The 20,225-nt window shown below is 40.6% G+C and overlaps 1 protein-coding gene across 1 annotated transcript in view; it reads right to left on the bottom strand.

The window, feature by feature from the left end:
* The window catches only part of pappa2 (pappalysin 2), a gene marked incomplete at both ends in the record, with an annotated part of 78,419 nt that overhangs the window by 15,556 nt on the left and 42,638 nt on the right, over nt 1–20,225 (bottom strand). The window contains 9 exons of the mRNA XM_079228689.1: nt 466–598; nt 1,722–1,890; nt 3,506–3,719; nt 8,526–8,703; nt 14,552–14,648; nt 14,732–14,797; nt 15,607–15,781; nt 15,919–16,054; nt 18,268–18,375. Of these exons, the coding sequence (XP_079084815.1) occupies nt 466–598; nt 1,722–1,890; nt 3,506–3,719; nt 8,526–8,703; nt 14,552–14,648; nt 14,732–14,797; nt 15,607–15,781; nt 15,919–16,054; nt 18,268–18,375 (1,276 nt within the window). The remainder of the gene's footprint in view (nt 1–465; nt 599–1,721; nt 1,891–3,505; nt 3,720–8,525; nt 8,704–14,551; nt 14,649–14,731; nt 14,798–15,606; nt 15,782–15,918; nt 16,055–18,267; nt 18,376–20,225) is intronic.

Consider the following 20,225-nt stretch of genomic DNA (forward strand, 5'->3'; position numbering starts at 1 on the left):
CTAGATGGTGCCAGATCTTACACACTTAAAAATGCATAAATTCAAAGCACTTATTTCATTTAACACTGGGCACCCAAAAAGATAAAAATAAAGAAAACTTAATTTTGTGCTAAGTTAGTAGAGTATATGATAGTATAGTTAGTAGAGTGTATATATAGTATATATATTTTACTTATATTTGCATTGATTCAGTACAGTGAGATGTCTAGAAATACACCTCTGTCCCCAAATTTTGAATTTTAACAATAGAATACAAAAAACACTATAGACAATTATGAAATAGCGCTATGGTGTGATTGTTTGCTTTTTTTATTCAGTCTAGTGGCGTGTGAGCCAACAAGCCAACGACAAGACGACCTCCTGTGCTTGGCTTTATTTGGTTTAACAGAAGGGAGAGAGTATAATCAGGGCTGTTTATTTTTGATGGATTGCACTCTCATCCCTGACAAAGAAGGTTACACTCACCGACATCCATCCCCTGGTCGCAGCTGTACTCTACAGAGTTGAGATCTGCAGGGGGAGAGCACGATCCCTGGAGCTTGGAGCACATGGTGAACTCGGCGGTCCAGTCCCCTACCTTAGTGCAGTGGATCTCCCTCTGGAGACAAAGACAGATACTAAAATCCATTGTGGTCCTCAATTAACTATGTGCAGACAGCTATTAGTTCCAACCATAATTTAGTAGATGCTAAGTGTTGGAGATATTGGGCAAAGAGTTTGTCTGCCTTTTCTCCAATATAATAGAACTAGATGGCACTCGGCCCAGTTGAGCAAGTTGGCACTACATTAATGGCATCCTTCTCGGCTGAGCTGCAACGTCAGTGATGCAGTTCGGTGGAAAGAAAGCAGTTCCTCGATGAAACTGCTCACAACGAAAATGTGGTTCTGCAGAGACCTACTGGAGTAGGAACTACCACCGAGGGGGTTTTGCCAGATTTCTATATTTCTGTCACCGTTTAGGATGCAGTCATGACACCTTACAGCTGAGTAGTTGATCTGCTGATGTAGAAGTGTCTTAAACTTCTCTCTACTGACCAGCAGTGGGGAGACTCCTCCGGTTGCAAAAATAAGTCTGGTTGTATAGAAGTCTATGAGAAAATGACTCTTGATTTATTCCCTCAGTAAACATTGTAAACATGAGTTTATGGTCTCACTCTGTAGTTACAAGTCTTCTTCAATACCGCATGATGTTTATTTAGAAAATAATGCTCAATTTTGAGTCAAATAAAACATAAACCGAAGTATACTTTACTGGGATTGACAAGTTGCTGCCGCTACCAGAGCTGTATGTGGCATCTCTACGTCACTCTTCCGCATTCCAAATATGGTCACTTCCATTCACTGGTTGCAGAAAGCCGAGATGGCAACGGTCAAATCATGGCTTCAAACAGGTAGTCCACAAATTAATGGGTGACTTCACGATGACTACTTCCACTTCTTATAGACTGTCTAATTTGAGATTAAATTAAAGCTGAATTTGAAAATGGAAAAAAGTAGAGGGAATAGGCCATTGTCCCTCCCACTTGCCTCTGGTCCGCTTTGGCGCCAAAGCTGGTATGATCCCATCGCAAGATGTTTTTTATTACACCGTCACCATGCATCCAATATAAAAGACTCAAGCTTTTCAACTCTGTCTATCTGATCGAAACTTGACTTTTGATAATGATGTGACCAAAAATTAGAAAAAAACAAACAAACTGGACAGCTGTCTAAAATCGTACATCTTCTGTGGCATCTGGGCACTGCAGGGTGCAGACGGTGTTGTAGTACAGGCCGTTGGTGCAGGTGTACATGCCCTGGAATACATCAGGTGGGGCCGGGCAGGATATCGGCTCACAGTTAGTTTCCTCCCACTGCCCGCCCTCCAGGCACTCCAACTTGAAGTACTTCCTAGAGACAGCAGGCGCAAAAGAGTGAATCTCTGAGGGATCTAAATCCTAAAGAACAACACCAGTTTAAATTGCATTCAAGGAGTTACTTTTTCTTTTTTGTGATGTGAGCAATACTTGGGCCAAAATTACAGTTCATGCTCATGCTTGATTCTTGGTCAATAGTTTTTTTTTCCTGAATTCTAAGCATACTGCCGTATATTTGGCTCAGAGGATGTTTCACAGACATAATTAACCTGACAGATGAGTTTAGAACAAATAAATGTAACATGGTGGCTGAAAGCCTCTTGTGTAGTATCATAGACTAATACAGAAACATTGAGGTTTACAATAACAACAACAAACTCCCTCCCGATCAGTATGCACTCATCACCTCTGTTCAGTGCAGTCCTACAGGGAGAAAAAAAAAGATCTCCGGTGTGGTGCACGTAGTTTATGTGTGTGTGTGTGTGTGTGTGTGTGTGTGTGTGTGTGTGTGTGTGTGTGTGTGTGTGGGTACATGGTGTCAAAGGTGAGAGTAACAGTCCTGTTTAAAGCTCTTTAATAGCTGCTGCTGTTCACTTTCACATGTTGGACTAATAAAGCATTGGGGGTTATTCAAATGTTTGCAGATTATGTTTGAGAAAGAGTAACTCATTAAACGATACCCAGCTGTAAATGGAGCTTTACATACGATGGTTTTCCACCGTTTTGGGTGGAAATCTAGTGTGTACAAAACTGTAAAAAAAAAAAAAAATTATACTGCCTCATATGAGAGTAAAAGTCATCTTGTTAGATACACTGCATTTTAACGGCGATTCAAGGCAGCGAGGACAATGTGTATTATATACACAAGAACTCCATCGAAAGCAGGATATTAAACTCAGCCCAACCCAGAGGCTGTGTCTCCTCCTGTTAGGAGGACCAACTAGCTGCTCCCCGGGCGCCTCAGAGGGCAGCCCACTACTCCTTAACCAAGGATGTGTCAAATGCAGAGAAGAATTTCCCCAAGGGGATTAATAAAGGATAATTTCTATTTATTTTTTCTTCTTACCCCAAAACAAACACGATTGGCTAAGTAATGACACACCAGTACATATTTTATTGGACCTGAATATGAGCGAAACCGAACAGTGTCGCAGGTGTTGGACCAAACCACAAAATATTGTACCCATATTATTATTTTATATATAACATTAAGGTTTTGGTGTTCATGTGATGCATTGTTACGTCATTGCATAAAATACCTAAATCAAATAAGCTAATTTCATCAAGCAGTGCGTAACGGGAGTCTTGTAAAATAAAGGAAAAGAAGGATTTTCCCACAGCGTGTGATCCATTCTTCTCATAGTGTTTTTTAAAACATCTTTATATCCTTTTACATAAAAAAAATATGATATGCCCGAAAAATAAAATAAAATCAATCTATATGATAATTCAAGTTGTCAATCATATAGAACCCACTGGAAAGAAACAAAAGAGGAGATGATATAGGTTTAGCATGGATGATTTAAGATGCCACGCACTGCTATTAATAAAAAAAAAATGTATTCATTATTTTTATGAGTGATGCTAGTATAAATGCCCCTCCAAACACTGGCTGCGGGGTGCGCTACTCCCCGTCCCAAAACACTGACCTCGGCGTCTTCTTCTTGAGGCTCCCTATGACATAGAAGCCTGGGCTGCATTTGTATCGGCATACGGAGCCGACATCGTGCCCCGAGGCCACGCAGTCCGCTGTCAGCAGCTTGGCGGCGGGTATGTTGGGAACCTCGGGACACTCGATCTTGCAGTAGGCCTCTGGGAAAGACCACAGGCCGTCTTCCAGACACACCAACCTGTCGCTGTCACCTGGGGTGTGGGGGTGGCGGTGGGGGCAGAGGGAGGAAAGGTTTTATGTTCATGTTTTTGGTTCAGTTTGTTGTTCAGTTTGTCAGTGGATGATTCAGGGCACAAGCTTTATGTTTCACTTATATGAATAAATTGTATCAAATTGGTTTTGTTTAGTTGACTATGTTGACTATGTTCGCTATGTTGGTTTGTATTGTAACGCTCTGGCTTGTGCTGAATGGTCAGAGGCCAGAGTTATTAAGAGTCACTATTCACTTCAGGATCACTTTTTTTATCTCTGCAACATTTTGCCAGTGACTGATTCAAAGTACATATTGTATGGGACGTTACTTCAGGACAATATAAAATCTGAACAGTCACCACTGACAGTGAATTGCATCCTGGCTGACCGACTTGACCAGCCCACCCCCGTCGGGTCAACAACAATGCATGTTGTCCAAATCAACAACAATAATTAACAATAATTAATACATTCAGTTATAACAAAACAATCCAACAAAACCGCGGCACTGAAACCCTGCAAGACCCTGCAAGACATCGCAGGCGCAGCTGTGCACCTTGGCGCGGGACCAGCAGCCCCAGTCCAGCAGCAACAACAGCGCTGTGGCTTGTTTATGACTAAATATGACAGCAAATGTAAAAAAACAGTAACACAACCAGCATTTCACTCACCAGACGCACATAACCCTCAGTAACCCTCTGTGGGAAAGGCGTCATCAGTAAATCCAGTATATCCTGAGATTCTAGGTTCTAGGTTCGAGATTCTAGCGTCACTGACCAATCACAGCGCATGTGAATGGTCACGCAAGCCCTGTGACAAGACTCTCTAGAAGGCTGTTTCATATAGTTTAACCAGGCTACTCTACCACATAGAAAGAGAGGTGAAATGTGATTGGATAAAGATGCTGTTAACCAGCTCCCAAGCCGAGCCATACCAGAGGCCTGATGGAGCAGAGGAACAGATGAAGACAGCTCTGCAATGAGAAAATAAGCTAATAGGGAAATAATATTATAATACATGTAGTGTATTTGTGAAAACAATTACATTATAAAATAGCTATAACTTTTAATTATAAATGTTTCTGTGACATGCTGAAATATCAATATCAAGTAAAGAGTCATGAAGTCGCCAACGTGTAACTGACTCCACAACCTTCAATAATGTCAGAGGTGGACGTACACTGCTTGTGATGTCACCTGTTGGTTTTTAGACCGCCGTTTTGAAGCCTTGAGTTCTTCTTTTTTGCAGCGAGTGAACGGAAGTTACAATGTTTGAAATGTGGAGGAGTGACGTAGACACGCCGTATACGTCTTTGGTAGCGGCAGCGACCTGTCAATCAAAGTAAGCCTGCCCTAAACCATACCCTGCTTAATGGTCTATTTGACTTTGGTGCCAAGTTGGTGCCATTTTGACACGCAAAATGTTCAATTTTAAGAAACTTGTAATAAGCATTGCTCTGTGCAGCAGTGGGGGCGGGGCTTCAGGGCGCTGCAGACTGAGTCAAGCATGCCGTCTGCAGTCGGCAGACTGCGACTCTTTGACTGCTCAAGTTTCACTCCATTATGTTGCTGGATTCACTAACTTTAAAACCAAACTGTTCTTCATTTAAAACTAGACTCAAAGTTTGCCATACTAACTTATGACCAAATTAGAAATGACCTCTGTTAAGTGTAACTCACTGATGTTTCGAGGAATTGGCCGTTTTTGCCCTTTCCCTACCTGGCACTGGCAGTGGTAGAACAAAAACTTTTTTCTATTAATACGAAAGCGAGACATTATCAGCACAATGTACTTATATCTACTTAATGTCTGTTCAAGGTGGAGCTTTCAATTCTCATATGATGCTGGGTAGTTTAATGAATAATAGAAAAGGCCCCCAAAAGTATACTATATAAGTTATTTTGTAGTACAATGAGTTGGAAAACACAAATCAATACTTTTCCTCCCTAAACATCAGCCCTTGTAGACGGATGCCCACCTTCGCCTACCGGTAAAGTCTGCTGTTGGTGTTTCTGACCGTGATTAACCGTTATTTGGGGGGGGCGACACAACTACGGCCCAAGAAAGTGTAGCGCCCTGAAATATGTTATTTCATATGTCTTACTAATGTAATACAACTGTGTCTATTACTAACAATTTACTTTAAATTGTGTGTTTAAGTTAAGTCATATGTTTTTGTTCCAATGTTTGAGAACATTACATTACCTGTACACATACTGGCTGTGAAGGGCAGACAGTATTGCATGCAGCTTAGAAAAGAGCGCTGTCTCTTTAAGAAAGAAGTGAAGTAGACGTGCTGTATACTGGCTGAAGACAAAACGTATGCTTGTTACTAAACTGGGATTTGTTAAATAAAAGTTGCAAAACTGAAGAAGGACGTGTTTGTGGACAGTTCGTTTCAAGGGTGCAACAAAAGCGCAGTGTCGAGCGGGAAGTTGTTGCCATGCACGGTTATTAAAGAAGCTGCTAACACCAAGTGGGCCCCAAACTCATTGTGCCCGTTGGGAGCAGGCGTGTTTGGAGCGGGCCCTACACTCCGTACAGCCCAAACACAAAGAAGAACATGAGAGAAGCTCAAGTAGGTCAACAGCATGGATTCATTTCTGTCCCGCTAAACATTCCCCTTTTGCCTCGTACAGTTATGAAGAGAAATGTGTTGCCCACAGCTAACATGCATCGCCTCACATGATGCCTGCGTCTCAACCGTTTTCGCATTTTTTTTTACTGGGACTATAAAATGTAATGAATCTTTAACATGGCATCACAGTTTTTCAAGCCGTTTTATTAAAACGTTGCGCTGGCGTTGCGGTGATCTAAATCAATCACAGCTGCGCTGGTGTGTGCTGAAAACATTGTGCTCCTTGTAGCCGAGTGACACATGACGGCCTTCGAGCACATTTCTCCCAAACCCCAAAAAGCCACAAATAGAATCATATCTGTGCCTATCTTGTGTTTCAAGGGTCGTGAATACATGGGTTCTGACTGCTGACTCTACTGCGACATTTAAACGTTCCCGGTGGCTTTCTGAACCACAAACACAGGAGTGTGGACATCGAGCTTGTTCCACCTAATCGCTTCAAGAAGCATCCACTACATTGCGTAACTCGCATTACCAGAGAGGGGGCAGTGCTTTTTCTATTTTCTATTTTAGTATGTAACTATGATTTTGTGCGTGTGTGGCGGTGCTCCTAATTACGGGTGCCACGGGCAATATTTGTTCTGACTCATTTTAGTGCAAGTGGTGTTTTTAAATAACATTGTGGACATCCCAGTGGAGGGAATTTGTGCCAAATGTGTTCGTGTGTGAGCGGGACGATGCCATGTAGATGTTTCTGTCAGTGTTCATCCTGAATTTTAAGTAACTGCAATCCACACTGACGTTTTAAAAAGCCATAAAGCAAAGAGGAGCGCTGTGAGGAGACGAGAGAAGCCGTGGTTGTGATTTTGTAAATGGCATTCCCTCTGCGATTTTTATGGCAACACTGTAGATTAGTTCCCCAGGTCTTAGTGTTTAAAACAAATTAGTTTTAAAAAAGCAGCTGTCTTTAACTTTCACAGGATGCGCCTTGTAAAAAAGGGGCAATTTTAAAGTGTAATTGTGTAAAATCAAGGTTTAATGTGCATTTCATTTTATGGACCGTGACTAGTGGGAGCATCTTGTTGGGGGTTTGTGAGCTCACCACACTGAGCTGTAACTGTTTGGTCTCAGCAGCAGAGAACATTCCGGGACTGAAAGGTGTGTCTGACTGAAAAAGCGTGGCCCCGTCGACGGCCTCTGTCGGAATAATTGCGGGAGGCTAAGAAAATCAGTTCGTCAAATGAGGTCACTCAAATTTATAGTAATCAGTTTATCTTGTAAACAGAGAATAAGAAGTATTAGTATCATCATTTTGAGTACTTTTTTTTCTATAACAGATATGTCTTTGCATGGTCATCCCAAGCACTTCTCTGAAGTGTGAACAGATTTTTTTACAGTCGTTTTTTCTCGATGCATTGCTGTTTACAGGGAAAATCGGCCATCGTTTATGTGGATGTCCAATCAGTGTTCGCGCGCAATGCATCCTGGTACATGTAGGCTCTGCCTTCACAGCTCCGCGAGAAGAACAACTCCTCTTTCTCTGTCAATGTAGCACACGGCAAAGATTTTTTTTTTACAGTTGACTACGTATCCCATCAACACTGATTGGACGTGAAAGCGTGTGTCAGTTATTGGATGCCTGGTGTAGCCTCCGGAAGAACTTAGCCAAACAACTTCTCTCGTTCTTGGAGTTTATGTTCCTTGATCACAAGTAAAGTAATAAGCGCTGCAATCGCGATAGCAGGGAGTCGTCCAGTCAACACGCAGGTTGACTGTCCAAAAACACCCGAACAGCCGGAAGTTCGGCTCTTTAATAAAAATTCCGTCATGAACATCCAACATTTCTATTGGCTTTAACTTGTCTAAGTGGAGGGGAATTGTGTCCTCATCTTTTCTCACAAGGCTAGAACCCTAGAACGTGCAACGACCAGTCTGCTTCCCTAATGTCAATATACTGATAAACAGGTGTGAGTGTTGTAGTGCAAATCGTGGAACCTTGAGGAACGTTTCTCACAGAAACTTCTCACAGACATTATCTGTTAAACTGACCTTGCACAACCTGAACTCTAATAGACATAAGAATAATGAAATGAAGAATATCTACAGAATATAATGATTTACATTATCAGACGTCTGCATAAAAGGTGGCAAATCTTCCCTGCTAACAACAGAGAAGACCAGACCAGAACTAATGAACTATATTAGGATGGCCATATCTATGGCTTACCTTGTAGTATGGCTGGTGATCCACAGGTGAAGGAGCACTGTTTGCCGAAGGTGGTCCCCCAAGGGCAGCTGAATATAGCGTGGTAGACGTGAGACTGATCAGGCAGGCCGCAGTCTACCGGCTGACAGCTAACGACACGATCCCATGAACCGTGGAAGCACTCCAGCTGCGTTTCTCTCTAAAACAAAAGAACTTGTTTGTCTCGTATCTAAAAGGATTCATATAGGAACGGGGGGAAGAAAACGGCCAACAAACCCTCTCAACATGCCTGATGACACATTATATCTTAAATGTAATCCTGAAGGTAGTGGGGCGTCCCTGGTTTCCATCACAATATTCAAGCTTTGCCTCAACCCTTTGTAATCTTTAGAAGTGATTTTTGTATTTGTTTTTTTTATTTGTGCCCTATTGTATGCATGGCTTCCCTCATAATTCATAAGAGGTTGGAGTTACTCCAGATTTTGGAAGCAAAATAGAATACAACCACAACTGTTGAGTGAAAAAAGAAAACAAAATGTTACAAAGAGTGGAATAAAGTACGACTTCAGAATTTGTGGGAAGGACACACTGAAAACTACGGAAGCCCCGAGAGGCTAAACAATTTAAAATGGTTTTCTCTCCTGTGTTTTGCCACAATTATATCTTATATATACATAGATATATATTACATATATATATATATATATATATATATATATATATATATATATATATATATATATATATTGTACAACTGAATCGTGCGACGGGTCGTTTGAGGTTTGAAAGCAAACTAACCAACCACTGGATATTAATGAGAGCAGATACGTGATTATTAGCATGATTTCTAAAGCTAAAATACTACTAAACACTAAATCTATCTTCTTATAGGGAAGTAGTTTGTAATTGATCTGCATGAGGCCATGTATGACCCATTCGTGCAAAACATCACTAATGCATGTCAGAGAGGGTGTTTTTCCTGATTAATAGATAAAAAGCTGCTAAATCTTGCTGTGCTTTTGTAAAAAAAAAAAATTGAAAAAGAAAAGAAAAGTGTGTGACAACAATCCCACAATAATGAGCTCTGAATAAATGCTGGACGTCTCATGTACATCAATTTGCAGTCTGATAATAACAATAATCAGTTATTTCCATGTGAGCTCTTTGTGACACCAAACATGACAAAATATGCACGTTGGAAGCATCATTTTATTCTGTCTGTACATATAATATTGTTACTGTGGATTCTTACTGTTTTTTTTATTACTGTTCATTCATATTACTTGTTTTTGTATTTTTTACAAAGTTTATTTTTTTTGTGATCAAATTTTGTATTGATTTTCTAGATATGCATATAAAGAGTGTGCACAATACATGTATATAAAGATACAAATGCACATAATCATACAAATAAAAGAAAAAATAACAATACATAGGTGTATATCCGCATATACACATGTACATATGCAAATACACATCCTCTATGTATGTATGTGTGTGTATATATGTACACATATATACACAGACACACACATACATACATACATATATATATACATACATGTACATACTTATACATATATACACATACATACACATACCCCCCTCCCACAATTAGCGACGCCTTCCCCTCCTCACTTCTACAAATATTATACATGGGAATGTATTATATTGTTATATATTTACGTACATTGTTGAATTTTGCTTAAAGCTGTAGACCAGGATAAAATAGTGTTTTCTTTAGCACCGTGTATTCTAGCTATTGAGAGCTCCATGTTCACCATGTCAAAATAGCTAGCTAACCACTGGGGTTTCGTTAGGGTATGAGGTGGACTCCAACAGTTAGTAAGATGCGTTTTGGATGCCGTGATAATTCCAGTGCGGAAAAGTCATTGAGAAGCAGCATGGCAGGAGTGCATGGAACTACATAGTTCAGGATTGTTGTCAAAAAGAAACCATTTTCCAAAAAAGATTTACATCTTTACAAAACCAAAACATGTGCATGAAATAGCCCACAAGTCCTCCTGTACAAAGGGTACATATTGGTGATGTGATTATTTTCATTAAAAACTTTTCCTCTGTGTGTAATAGGTTCAGTGTAAAACATTTAGTTGAATCTGCTGATGGTTGGGGTTTTTCGAGGTTCCACTTATACCTTTCCAAATATAATCCCAGTCCAACTGCACATTCTCTGTCATGTCTTTGAGGTCTTTGGCCCAGACCTGTTCAATATGTAAGGTTTTGTAAGAAGATACAGAGAATAATGAGTGCAGTTTGGATACTAAACCCTTGGTTTGGCCTTGCGTATTCAAAATAGAATGCAGGTGATGTAATCCCAAAGGTATCCCCGTATGCTTTAAGTGAAGATCTTAGTTGTAGATAAAGAAAAAAAGATGAGCCAGGTATGTCATAGGTAGTATGTATCTTAAACCATTCTCATTAAAGATATGTGCTAGTTTGTGTATCCTTTTGCTTGTCCATGTTGATGAAGAAAATGGGGCACCACCGGTAAGTAATAGACAGTTATTAAAGGTTGGGGTGTCAAGATGCCATTTGAGATTTGTTTTGGTCTCTTTTTCAGCCATATGCCATGTTGATAGTGCAAACGATATAATTGGGCCAAGTGAGAGTTTAGCTTGTTTAAATGGAATATTGGAATAAACCAGGTCCTCTAACCTGTGTGGTGCGGCAAGATTTTCTTCAATTGGCTTCCAAGATACCGATGCCTCTGGATTCAACCAAATTGAGAGTGGTCTCAAAACAAAAGACCCAAAATAATGTTTAAAGTTTGGAACTGCAAGACCACCTTTAGTTTTATGCCTTTGTGTGGACATCTTAGCTCGTGGTTGTTTCCCGCCCCATATGAACTTGGAAATTAGGGAGTGGAGTTTAATCCAATAATTAGGCGGTGGAGATAAGGGTAACATAGATGCGAAAAAATTAACTCTCGGTAGAACATCCATCTTCACAATTGAAACCCGAGTCTGTAACGATTTTGAACTCTGGGTCCATCTGTTAAGGTCAGATTCAATACGTTTATATATGTCCAAGTCATTTTTTGAGATGGTTGTATTTAGAGATTTGAAGATTTCAATGCCAAGGTATTTGAAATGTTAAACAATAGGGATATTAGAAGGTATGGAACTTGGTGTTAAATATTGATTTAAAGGTAAAAGAGCTGATTTAGTCCAATTGATTTTATAACCTGACAAGGAACTAAAATCTGTAAAGGTACTTAGAATATGAGGGATGGAAGTGGGGGCTTTGTCAATATATATTAAAATGTCATCAGCATATAAGGAGATTTTATGGCTGGTGTCATTGAAAGTTATTGGAAAGATAGATGGATGTTCTCTTAGAGTTTGAGCAAGTGGTTCAAGTGACAGAGCAAATAAAAAGGGGCTAAAGGGGTAGCTTTGATGACAAGAGCATGTGATGTGAAATCAAGGAGAGGCAATCCCATTTGTAACTACAGTAGCTGTGGGATTTTTATAAAGTAGCTGGATCAATTTAATAAAATGTGTCCCTAATCCCAATCTTTTCAATACTCTCCATAGATAAACCCATTCAACCCTATCAAAGGCTTTTTCTGCATCCAAACTAAGGACAGCACTCGGAGACGTGCTATCTTTCACAGCATGAATAATATGCAAAATCATGTAAGGTTCAAGGCGGGATGCCAAAATTTGTGCAAACAATTTAATCTCGGTAGTAAGGATAGACAGGGGTCTGTAGTTGCTGCATAGAGTCAGATTTTTCCCGGGTTTAGGTAATACTGATATTAAGGCTAGGTTAATATGCTCTAAAAAAACAACCCCTTTCAATAGAACAATTAATCATCTCCATTAGAAACGGGCCAACCAGACAGCAAAAAGTAAGGTAAAATTCAGGGGGAATACCGTCCCATCCCGGTGATTTCCCCCTTTTCATCCCCGTAAAGGCATCTTTAAGTTCGGTCAGAGTGATTAGGGCCCCTAAGTCTTTGGACTCATCAAGGGGGAGAGTTGGAAGTGTCACTTTTTGTAAAAAAGTTAGCACATTTTGCTTTGTCAGAGCGAACTTCAGAGGTTTTTAGTTTAGAGTAAAAGGAATGAAATTCTAAATTTATCTCTTTAGGGTCTGTCAATATTTTCTGGCCAGAATCAATAGATTTAATACTAGCAGCCTTCTCACCTTTATGTAGGCTTAGAGCCAACAGGTGGCTTGGTCTAGATCCATTGAAATAATAATTTCTTCTAGATCTGGCTCTGGCTCTTAAAAGGGTGTTTAATTTAAATTTGATAGATTTTATTTGTTTTTCTCGGTCAACTGAGAAGCCAGTATTTTGCTGATTGTTCTCCAAAGTTTTTAGAGTAGTCTCATATTCATTCATTTGCCCCTCATCTAGTTTTATTGAGATGCGAGGAACATGAGATTGCTGTGTTCCTTATGCAACCTTTAATGGCACTCCAAAGAATACGTGGGTCATTGGTGGTCCCAGCATTTTCTGAAATAAAAACAGAAAATGCATCTCTAAAGTAAGTGCAAAACGTATTGTTTCTCAGTAGTGTTACATTAAAGCGCCACCTTGTAGCTCTTGTGGGCGTGCCAAGGTTAATTTAGAAGTGACTATGCTGTGAATTGATAACGGACAAGGGAGAATGTTAACGTAATGAATCTGAGAAAATGCATTTGTACTGGCCAACTTATTCAGTCTATTCTCGAATAAGATTTGTGTCCATTTGAGTAAAAACTGTATTGTCTGGATGTAGGGTTGATAGCGCGATATAGGTCAGTGAGACTAAAATCAGACATAAGACCCTGAAATGCAGATGTAGTACAATTATGTGAGCGTTGAGTTGAAACAACCGAGCGGTCGAGTGTCGGGTCCAGTACAGTATTCATATCGGCACCAAATACAACTGAGAAACCTTCCAACTTGACTAAGAGATTATTAAAGAAAGCAGAGTTAAATTGGTTAGGTGCATGAAGGGCAACAAAAGCAATTTTGCGTCCTGTAAAGTTTGTTTTAATATAAGCAATGCGGCCGTCAGTGCTTCCATACGTTTCAATAATGCTCACAGGAAGGTTACGCCTGATGACCACCAACACATCACAGCTCTTAGAGTTAAAGGAGGCTGTAGCAGTTGTGTAAAAGTGCTTATTTGTAAGCCTGTGGCCATCCCTGTTGATAAGGTGTGATTCCTGAATAAGTGCCACTTTAATATCATGCCTCTTAAGTTGGTCTAAACATGCAGATCGTTTAAGGCCATTAATGTTCCAGCTCGCTGTATTAATTGTTGTCATATAGGCAGGTTCTGAAAATAATATTACATATCCCAAAATAAGAGATGAAATGTATAGCAGATGTATCGCACCCCTGTGCCCAGTCGCTATTCCCCAGATTCCCCAAAACAATACAATTAATTAACAAAAAAACATATCTATAATATCCCCAAATCCCTGACAGTACTAACAAGGGTTGTACCGTCTGTCACGATCCTGCTGCACGCCCCCTTCATCAGTCACTCCCTCCTCGTCAGCCCTCATTCCTTGCACCTGGCCCATCCCTGTCTCACCTGTAGCACATCCCCTCATTAGTCTTCACTACTTAGGTCCCCTCACTTGCACTTGTCCCCTGCCAGATTGTCTTTTTGTTTAACCTAGCTCTCCAGCATTCCTTGTGTGTTACCTGTTAAGTAAAGGAATCATATTCTGTACCTCTGCCTTCCTGAGTTGTGCTTTTGGGTTCTTGGGTTATCGGGCCGTTACACCGTCATACACCCAAACATTGGTCACGTGACACTAAGATAGCAATCTCTCGTTTCCATGTATAATAATTAACGTAAAATGATTTACCATCCATATTCGACTGGATCTAACATAAACATATATCATAACAAACTTCATTGACTGTGCATACAGTTTGTGAGGTTATTATCGTCTAATAAGAATAATAGAATAAAACCCAACCCTCTCTTGCGTTGCATACTTTTGTACCAATAGTAACTGGAGGATAGCGTGACATCATTTGGACAGTGCAACACATAAGAGGATTCTCCGTGTACCTGGTGGGGTAGGGTTCCCTTGCTGTTGAGGACAGTGACGCTGAAACCGCGGTGACACTGGACCGAGCAGTGAGAGGACTCCCCTCCTCCTGTACACCTGCGGAGACACGCTGATATATCGGTAGTTCTTTCGCTTGTTTCGCTTAATTTGTTCGGGGGTTTAATTTCGAGGGGGCCTACCTGACCGAGGCGTGCTCCAGCCGGGGGGTGCCACAGCTGTCCAGCTGGCACGGTTGCCGCAAACAGCTGTTTTCAGGGATGGAGAGGGTTGAGAGGTAGGGAGGGTTAGAGCAAGCAGCTGAAGGAGGCCTTGTCAGATCGCTTTTTTCTGGGCAGACAAATTCAATCTGATTAAAGGAAGGTTTTGGGAGCCGTCTGTTATTATAGCAGTTCAGCGATTTAAAAAAAAATAGCTTACTAATGCCCCAAAACTGAGCATTCATCTTTTACATGTTTTTTTAAAACTGCTAATTATCTTTTTTTTACAATTGAGACTGAACTTCTCTCCTATCTAAGAGTACATCAAAGTCTGTTTACAGGTCTAGAGTCGTGAAGTATGATCAATCGCCTAATGTGATATAACTGGAGTCAGCGTCAGTTTGGGAATGAAAAGAATCCAAGGGGTGCACAGCACCAAACCTCTGCAGCCCGGCTCCTCATCTCTGCTTGAGACTGAACGGTCGAGTTAGATTGTGGGCAACGCGGGCATCAGGTTTTTCGACAACGAAGAATGTGTGGAATTAAAGAGGCAGTTTATCTGCTTCTGCTGCATTGGTTTTCATCCTTATTTTAATAAAAAATGAATTGTCCATCGTGAGCTCCACAGCGTCCAAACACCATCAAGTTTTAGAACGGACTACTGAACCCAATATTCTAAAAGGTTCTGTTTTTACGTCTTTATAGCAAGTGTCAAACTCCCGAACATATTCTTTTTATGTTTTGTTTGAACTTAGATTAAAATGTGTTCTTTGCTGAGAACATTGGGCCTTGTGTGTGTGTGTGTGTGTGTGTGTAGTAGTAGGTAGTTGTGGGAGAGCCCACCCTGTGATGCGCACCCGGTCAGGGCGAAGGAGCTGAAGTGACAGGAAGTCCTCAGGGCCACGCCTCCCACTGCCACAGAGGGGGAGGAGAAGAGGAGAATAACCGAGGCAGTGATGAAGAAGGGTCGAGAGAGGTCGTGGGTCACGTTCACCACCAACGGGTTCCGATGGCATGAGAGGTCATGTGTGCCTGGGTGGATGGAAGGGTTTTGAGGAATCCTTTAGCTTTTGACCTTGCCAACAGTTTGTTTACACTTTGTTGTCCATTCTGTGGTTTTACTTTGTCATATAATCAAACACATACAAATCAATACAAGTAAAAAGTACCGAGTGAGTGGTTCTTCCCAGTAGTATCGGACAGGAGGATGGTGGCCGTCCTCCGACACTGCTCCCCAGACCACAACCCATCAGAAGCCAGGTACACCATCACAGAAGCTGCCACTCCGGGATGGACAAATCCCATCTGGATCAATAAAAAAAAGCAGCTTGAAGAAGAAAAAAAGATTGATATGAAAAAAAATCTTGTCTTGCCATTGCAAGAAAAATACTTAATAATAATAATTAGATTTAATTAGATAAAATACTTAGTCGTGTGAGAATAGTATTTTGGCCAGAGTTGAGTTATACATAATTCAATGTGGGGTTTTGTCATTTTGTCTTTAACACGATGGTTTGAGGCTTTGAAGACAACTGAGGGTTCTTGATGCTTGTCCTTGTCCTACCAACTCTTTCTGGTCGGTCAGTCGTAAGGTGGAACACGCTGGTGCACCCATTTCAAATGTTTTCAGCCCATTAAAGGGCCATTACCATCTGTTATCACTACCATTTTACTGGTTCAAATGAGGCAAAAAGCACCTACTATCACGTTGTGAAAGTGAAGCCGTCGCGGTTTTAAATGTGTGGTTAACTTTGTTAATTGAAACAAAACTACTTGGTTAGTTTTAGGAAAAGATCATGGTTTTGATTAAAATAAATACGCTTGTTATGTTACGTTACGGAAGTTAACTTTCACACTAGACACAAACTGCGGTTTCCTGGGAGAAAGTCCTGTGTCTGTTAGACCAGTCCATCCACCTCTCCTCTCTACTCGGACTTGACTCGTCGCTAAGTCCCGCCCCTCAAACACAAACGGGCCAATTGTAGCGGAGCATCGTCCAGCTCCGACCAAGGTCTGACAACTACCCGGCTCTGCTCGAAAGACTCTCATGCAAGGAGTGCAGTTAGTGACAGTGTGGGCTCCATTGTAGTTCTAAAAAGCCGGACAGAGTAGAAGCAGGGGACGTGGCTTAGCGAAGGGTCAATTACGTTAGACTGAAATACAATGGCATAATTCCAAGTTGGCCTCTCCTCTATATGATGGAACTTCAACTTTTCACGGCCACCTGTTTAGCTGACAGACTGCGGAGGTTTCGTCCTCAAAAGATGGATTTTGGAGTATCACTTTTAGAAAATGAGGAGGGCTTCCAAAGGAAGAGGTAAAAACTGTCAGATGAGGCGGGTGCCTTTGGAGAGCTGGCAGAGATGGGTAAGATAGCTGAAAGCTTTTCAGATAAAGTGAGACTCGATATTTACGGCCTTTCAGAGACAGAAAGAACACTTCAAGTGTTTCAGGGAGAGCTGGCAGATACGGGTGTTATCATGGAGGCCCTTTCAGACGTTGAAAGAGTCTTTAGGGAGAAGGCGGCCCCTCCGGAGAGGTTGCAGAGATGTGCCTGATAAAGAGAGCGTCCATAAAAGAAGCAAGGAATGTAAAGATGACTCCTTCAATGAAGAAGTGGAATTGATGAGGGGGAAAGAAGAAGAACAAAAAAATTAATGTGCAAGGAAGAAAAGAGGCAGACTCATGGCTGTAAAGGACCCTGTATCCGCAGCACGACGGACGAAAAGGTTTTAAAGCGATCACTCAAATCAACAGCTTGCCTACACTTAGTCTAGACCTGCAGAGCTGACGGTGGGAACTGTGGCTGTGGAAAGATTAGATCGCACAACCACGACTAAATATGAGAACCAGACACAGATCGGGAATGGAAAGCCAGGTCCGAAACGCTGCGCAGTAAACGAGCTGGGACATCCCGGCTGAATGCTGGTGCTGCACAGATAAGTAGAGCAATTAGGGGACCTTCTCAACTGCAACAGCAGCTATTGTAATCTCTGCTCACGTCAAATGCCATCCATTCTAATGCGTTTAATCATAAATAAACAATTAGTAAGTGGATTTAGGTGATTCGTGATATCATGAATAATTACTTTTTTGTGTTGGTATGCATTTTCTGGGGGCCATAATGAAGTATAATTATAAATGATATATTCCTAATGATTTATTTATAAACACAAAATTATTCTCTCAGATGCCAGAATTGAAATAACTTATTTGAAGTATTTAATTATGAAGACATATGAATTACATAACACGTGTTCTTCCACTGTTCGTTATTGAATATGTTGATGATTAGTAGCCACTGAGTAAAAAATAGCACAGAAGGCACAAATGTAAATGAAGAATAAGTAGACGGATAGTCGTTAATCGTCTACAGATCATTAAAAAAATATATAAAAAGCTGCTGAAGATGGAGTAGGCACCAGCAGTTATTCAGTGGAGGGGAAAATAGATCTGAGATGTGCACACACACACACACACACACACACACACACACACACACACACACACACACGTACCTTCAGCCAGAATGAATGTTCCAGGTCATTTGTGTCCGACTGGGCTGTGCAGGGGAACCAGGCGTCTGTGGGCAGTTTCTCACCCTCTAGGTGCTGGTACCTGCAGAGCTTCACACAGAACAAGGGGATTACACAATGCTAATTATATGATGAATAATTAGTGGTTTTAAGTCCATGACATTAACCAGTCTTGTATATATATAGGTATACCTTAGCTCACCTTTTAATGTGAAAAATACTTAATGTAAAATCTGTTAATCCTGTTGGTTCTATTGGCACATGTTCTAATTCATGGCTCCATCACAAAAGACATTTCATATGAACTGAATTACAGTTTTTGCGCTAATTTCATAACTTCCACGGGACTATTTTATGTGTTGAGAAGAGCCAAACTTCTCCGGTACTTTATTCATGACACTTTTGATTTGTTTTGTTTATAGCACCTTTCCTCGTACAGTGTAGAAATCCCGGGAGATTTGCCAGTTCTGAGACGTTGGAACCAGTGTGTTTTAAAGGTGGCTTCAATCATGCTCCTTTTGTTTCTTGAAGTTTTCATACGGAGATCAGCAGTTCTGTTTTTAGGTTTCAATGTTGGACATCTAAACGTCTCAAGTGTTAGAGTGTTAGAGAGATAGTAATAGTGATAATAAATATGAAGTAAACTAAAAGTTTGTTATACATATTAAATAAATGAATAATAATGAATAACACATAAAAAAAACTATGAAAATAGATTAATAGAATTGAATCCAAATTTGATGCAAAAAACTAATAAATACAAATTAAATAAAGAGAAAAAGTTATATAAATAATACAAATCTAAGTTGAGAATAAGTAAAGAAAAAATGAATATGTAAATAAAGCAAAATTAAAATACAATTTAAAGTTAAAGTAAACCAATTGTAAGAGCCACAAGTGTGTTCTTTGGTTAATTGATATTTCAAGAGTGTTTCTAATTTAATATTGAGAATTATGCTCACAGTGTAGGAACTATAGGTAAAATATACTGAAAGATGTTTATAGTAATGACTGACGCTCGAGCCAGGTGATTTAATGACGTCATGATGGCAGCAGGTGTAAGGAAGAGCTGCATTAGGCATGAGAGCAGATAGTTCTTTTACCGTATGATCGTTTAGACCAGGGGTGTCCAAACTACGGCCCATGTTTTATTGGCCCGCAGCAAGTTCTAGAAATATAATGAAGTGAAAGTCAACCAAATGGCAGATTTGGTAACAATCGTATTTTTGGGGTCCAAATAAAACACAATAAAATGCCATACGAGCAGTTGCGAGGTCGCTCAGCTCGCAGCGCCATTTATCAATATGCGTTCTTCTCTGTACTTGTGTTCTCGTGGACTCGTGAAACGTCATCAGTAGCAACCCAAGTACTGTTCCAATTCAAAAGTCCGCTTCTCGCCAAGCACGGTGAAGATGGCCGGATGTCAGTTGATCCTCCCATTTTACCGGGGATGCATCAGAGCAGACTTGAGCGTACTTGAGCCCAGAATGCATTTCTGACCAGCAAACAGGGAACAGTGGCGGATGAGAATACTCAATTCTATGAATACTACAGTTGTTGAGTCACAACATGTCATTTTAGGATGTTTTCATGCGAGAAGTTATTTGTTTAAGCATAAAATCTGTGGTTGGTTTGTCAAGAACCAGCCTACTTAAAAAGATACGTGACGGGTTGAGGTCCTGCTCGCGGGACCGCTGAGCCCCGTCAGCACCGGGCGGTCAACGCTCTGCTGCCCGCCGAGAGCAGCCTGATCCCGGCAGGACTTTTTGAAATGATCCGCTGGCTCCGATGTCTCCGTATCGATTATTAAACATGAGATATAATTCGGTTTTGAGGATCTAACGGGCAAATTTTATTATTTAATTATTTATTCACAGTCACATTAAATCAGTTTGATTGAGGGAAAGGGTAAGATTTATAACTTAAGATTTTAATGTAAC

The sequence above is a fragment of the Taurulus bubalis genome (assembly GCF_910589615.1).
Source record: "Taurulus bubalis genome assembly, chromosome: 1".
NCBI lineage: Eukaryota > Metazoa > Chordata > Actinopteri > Perciformes > Cottidae > Taurulus > Taurulus bubalis.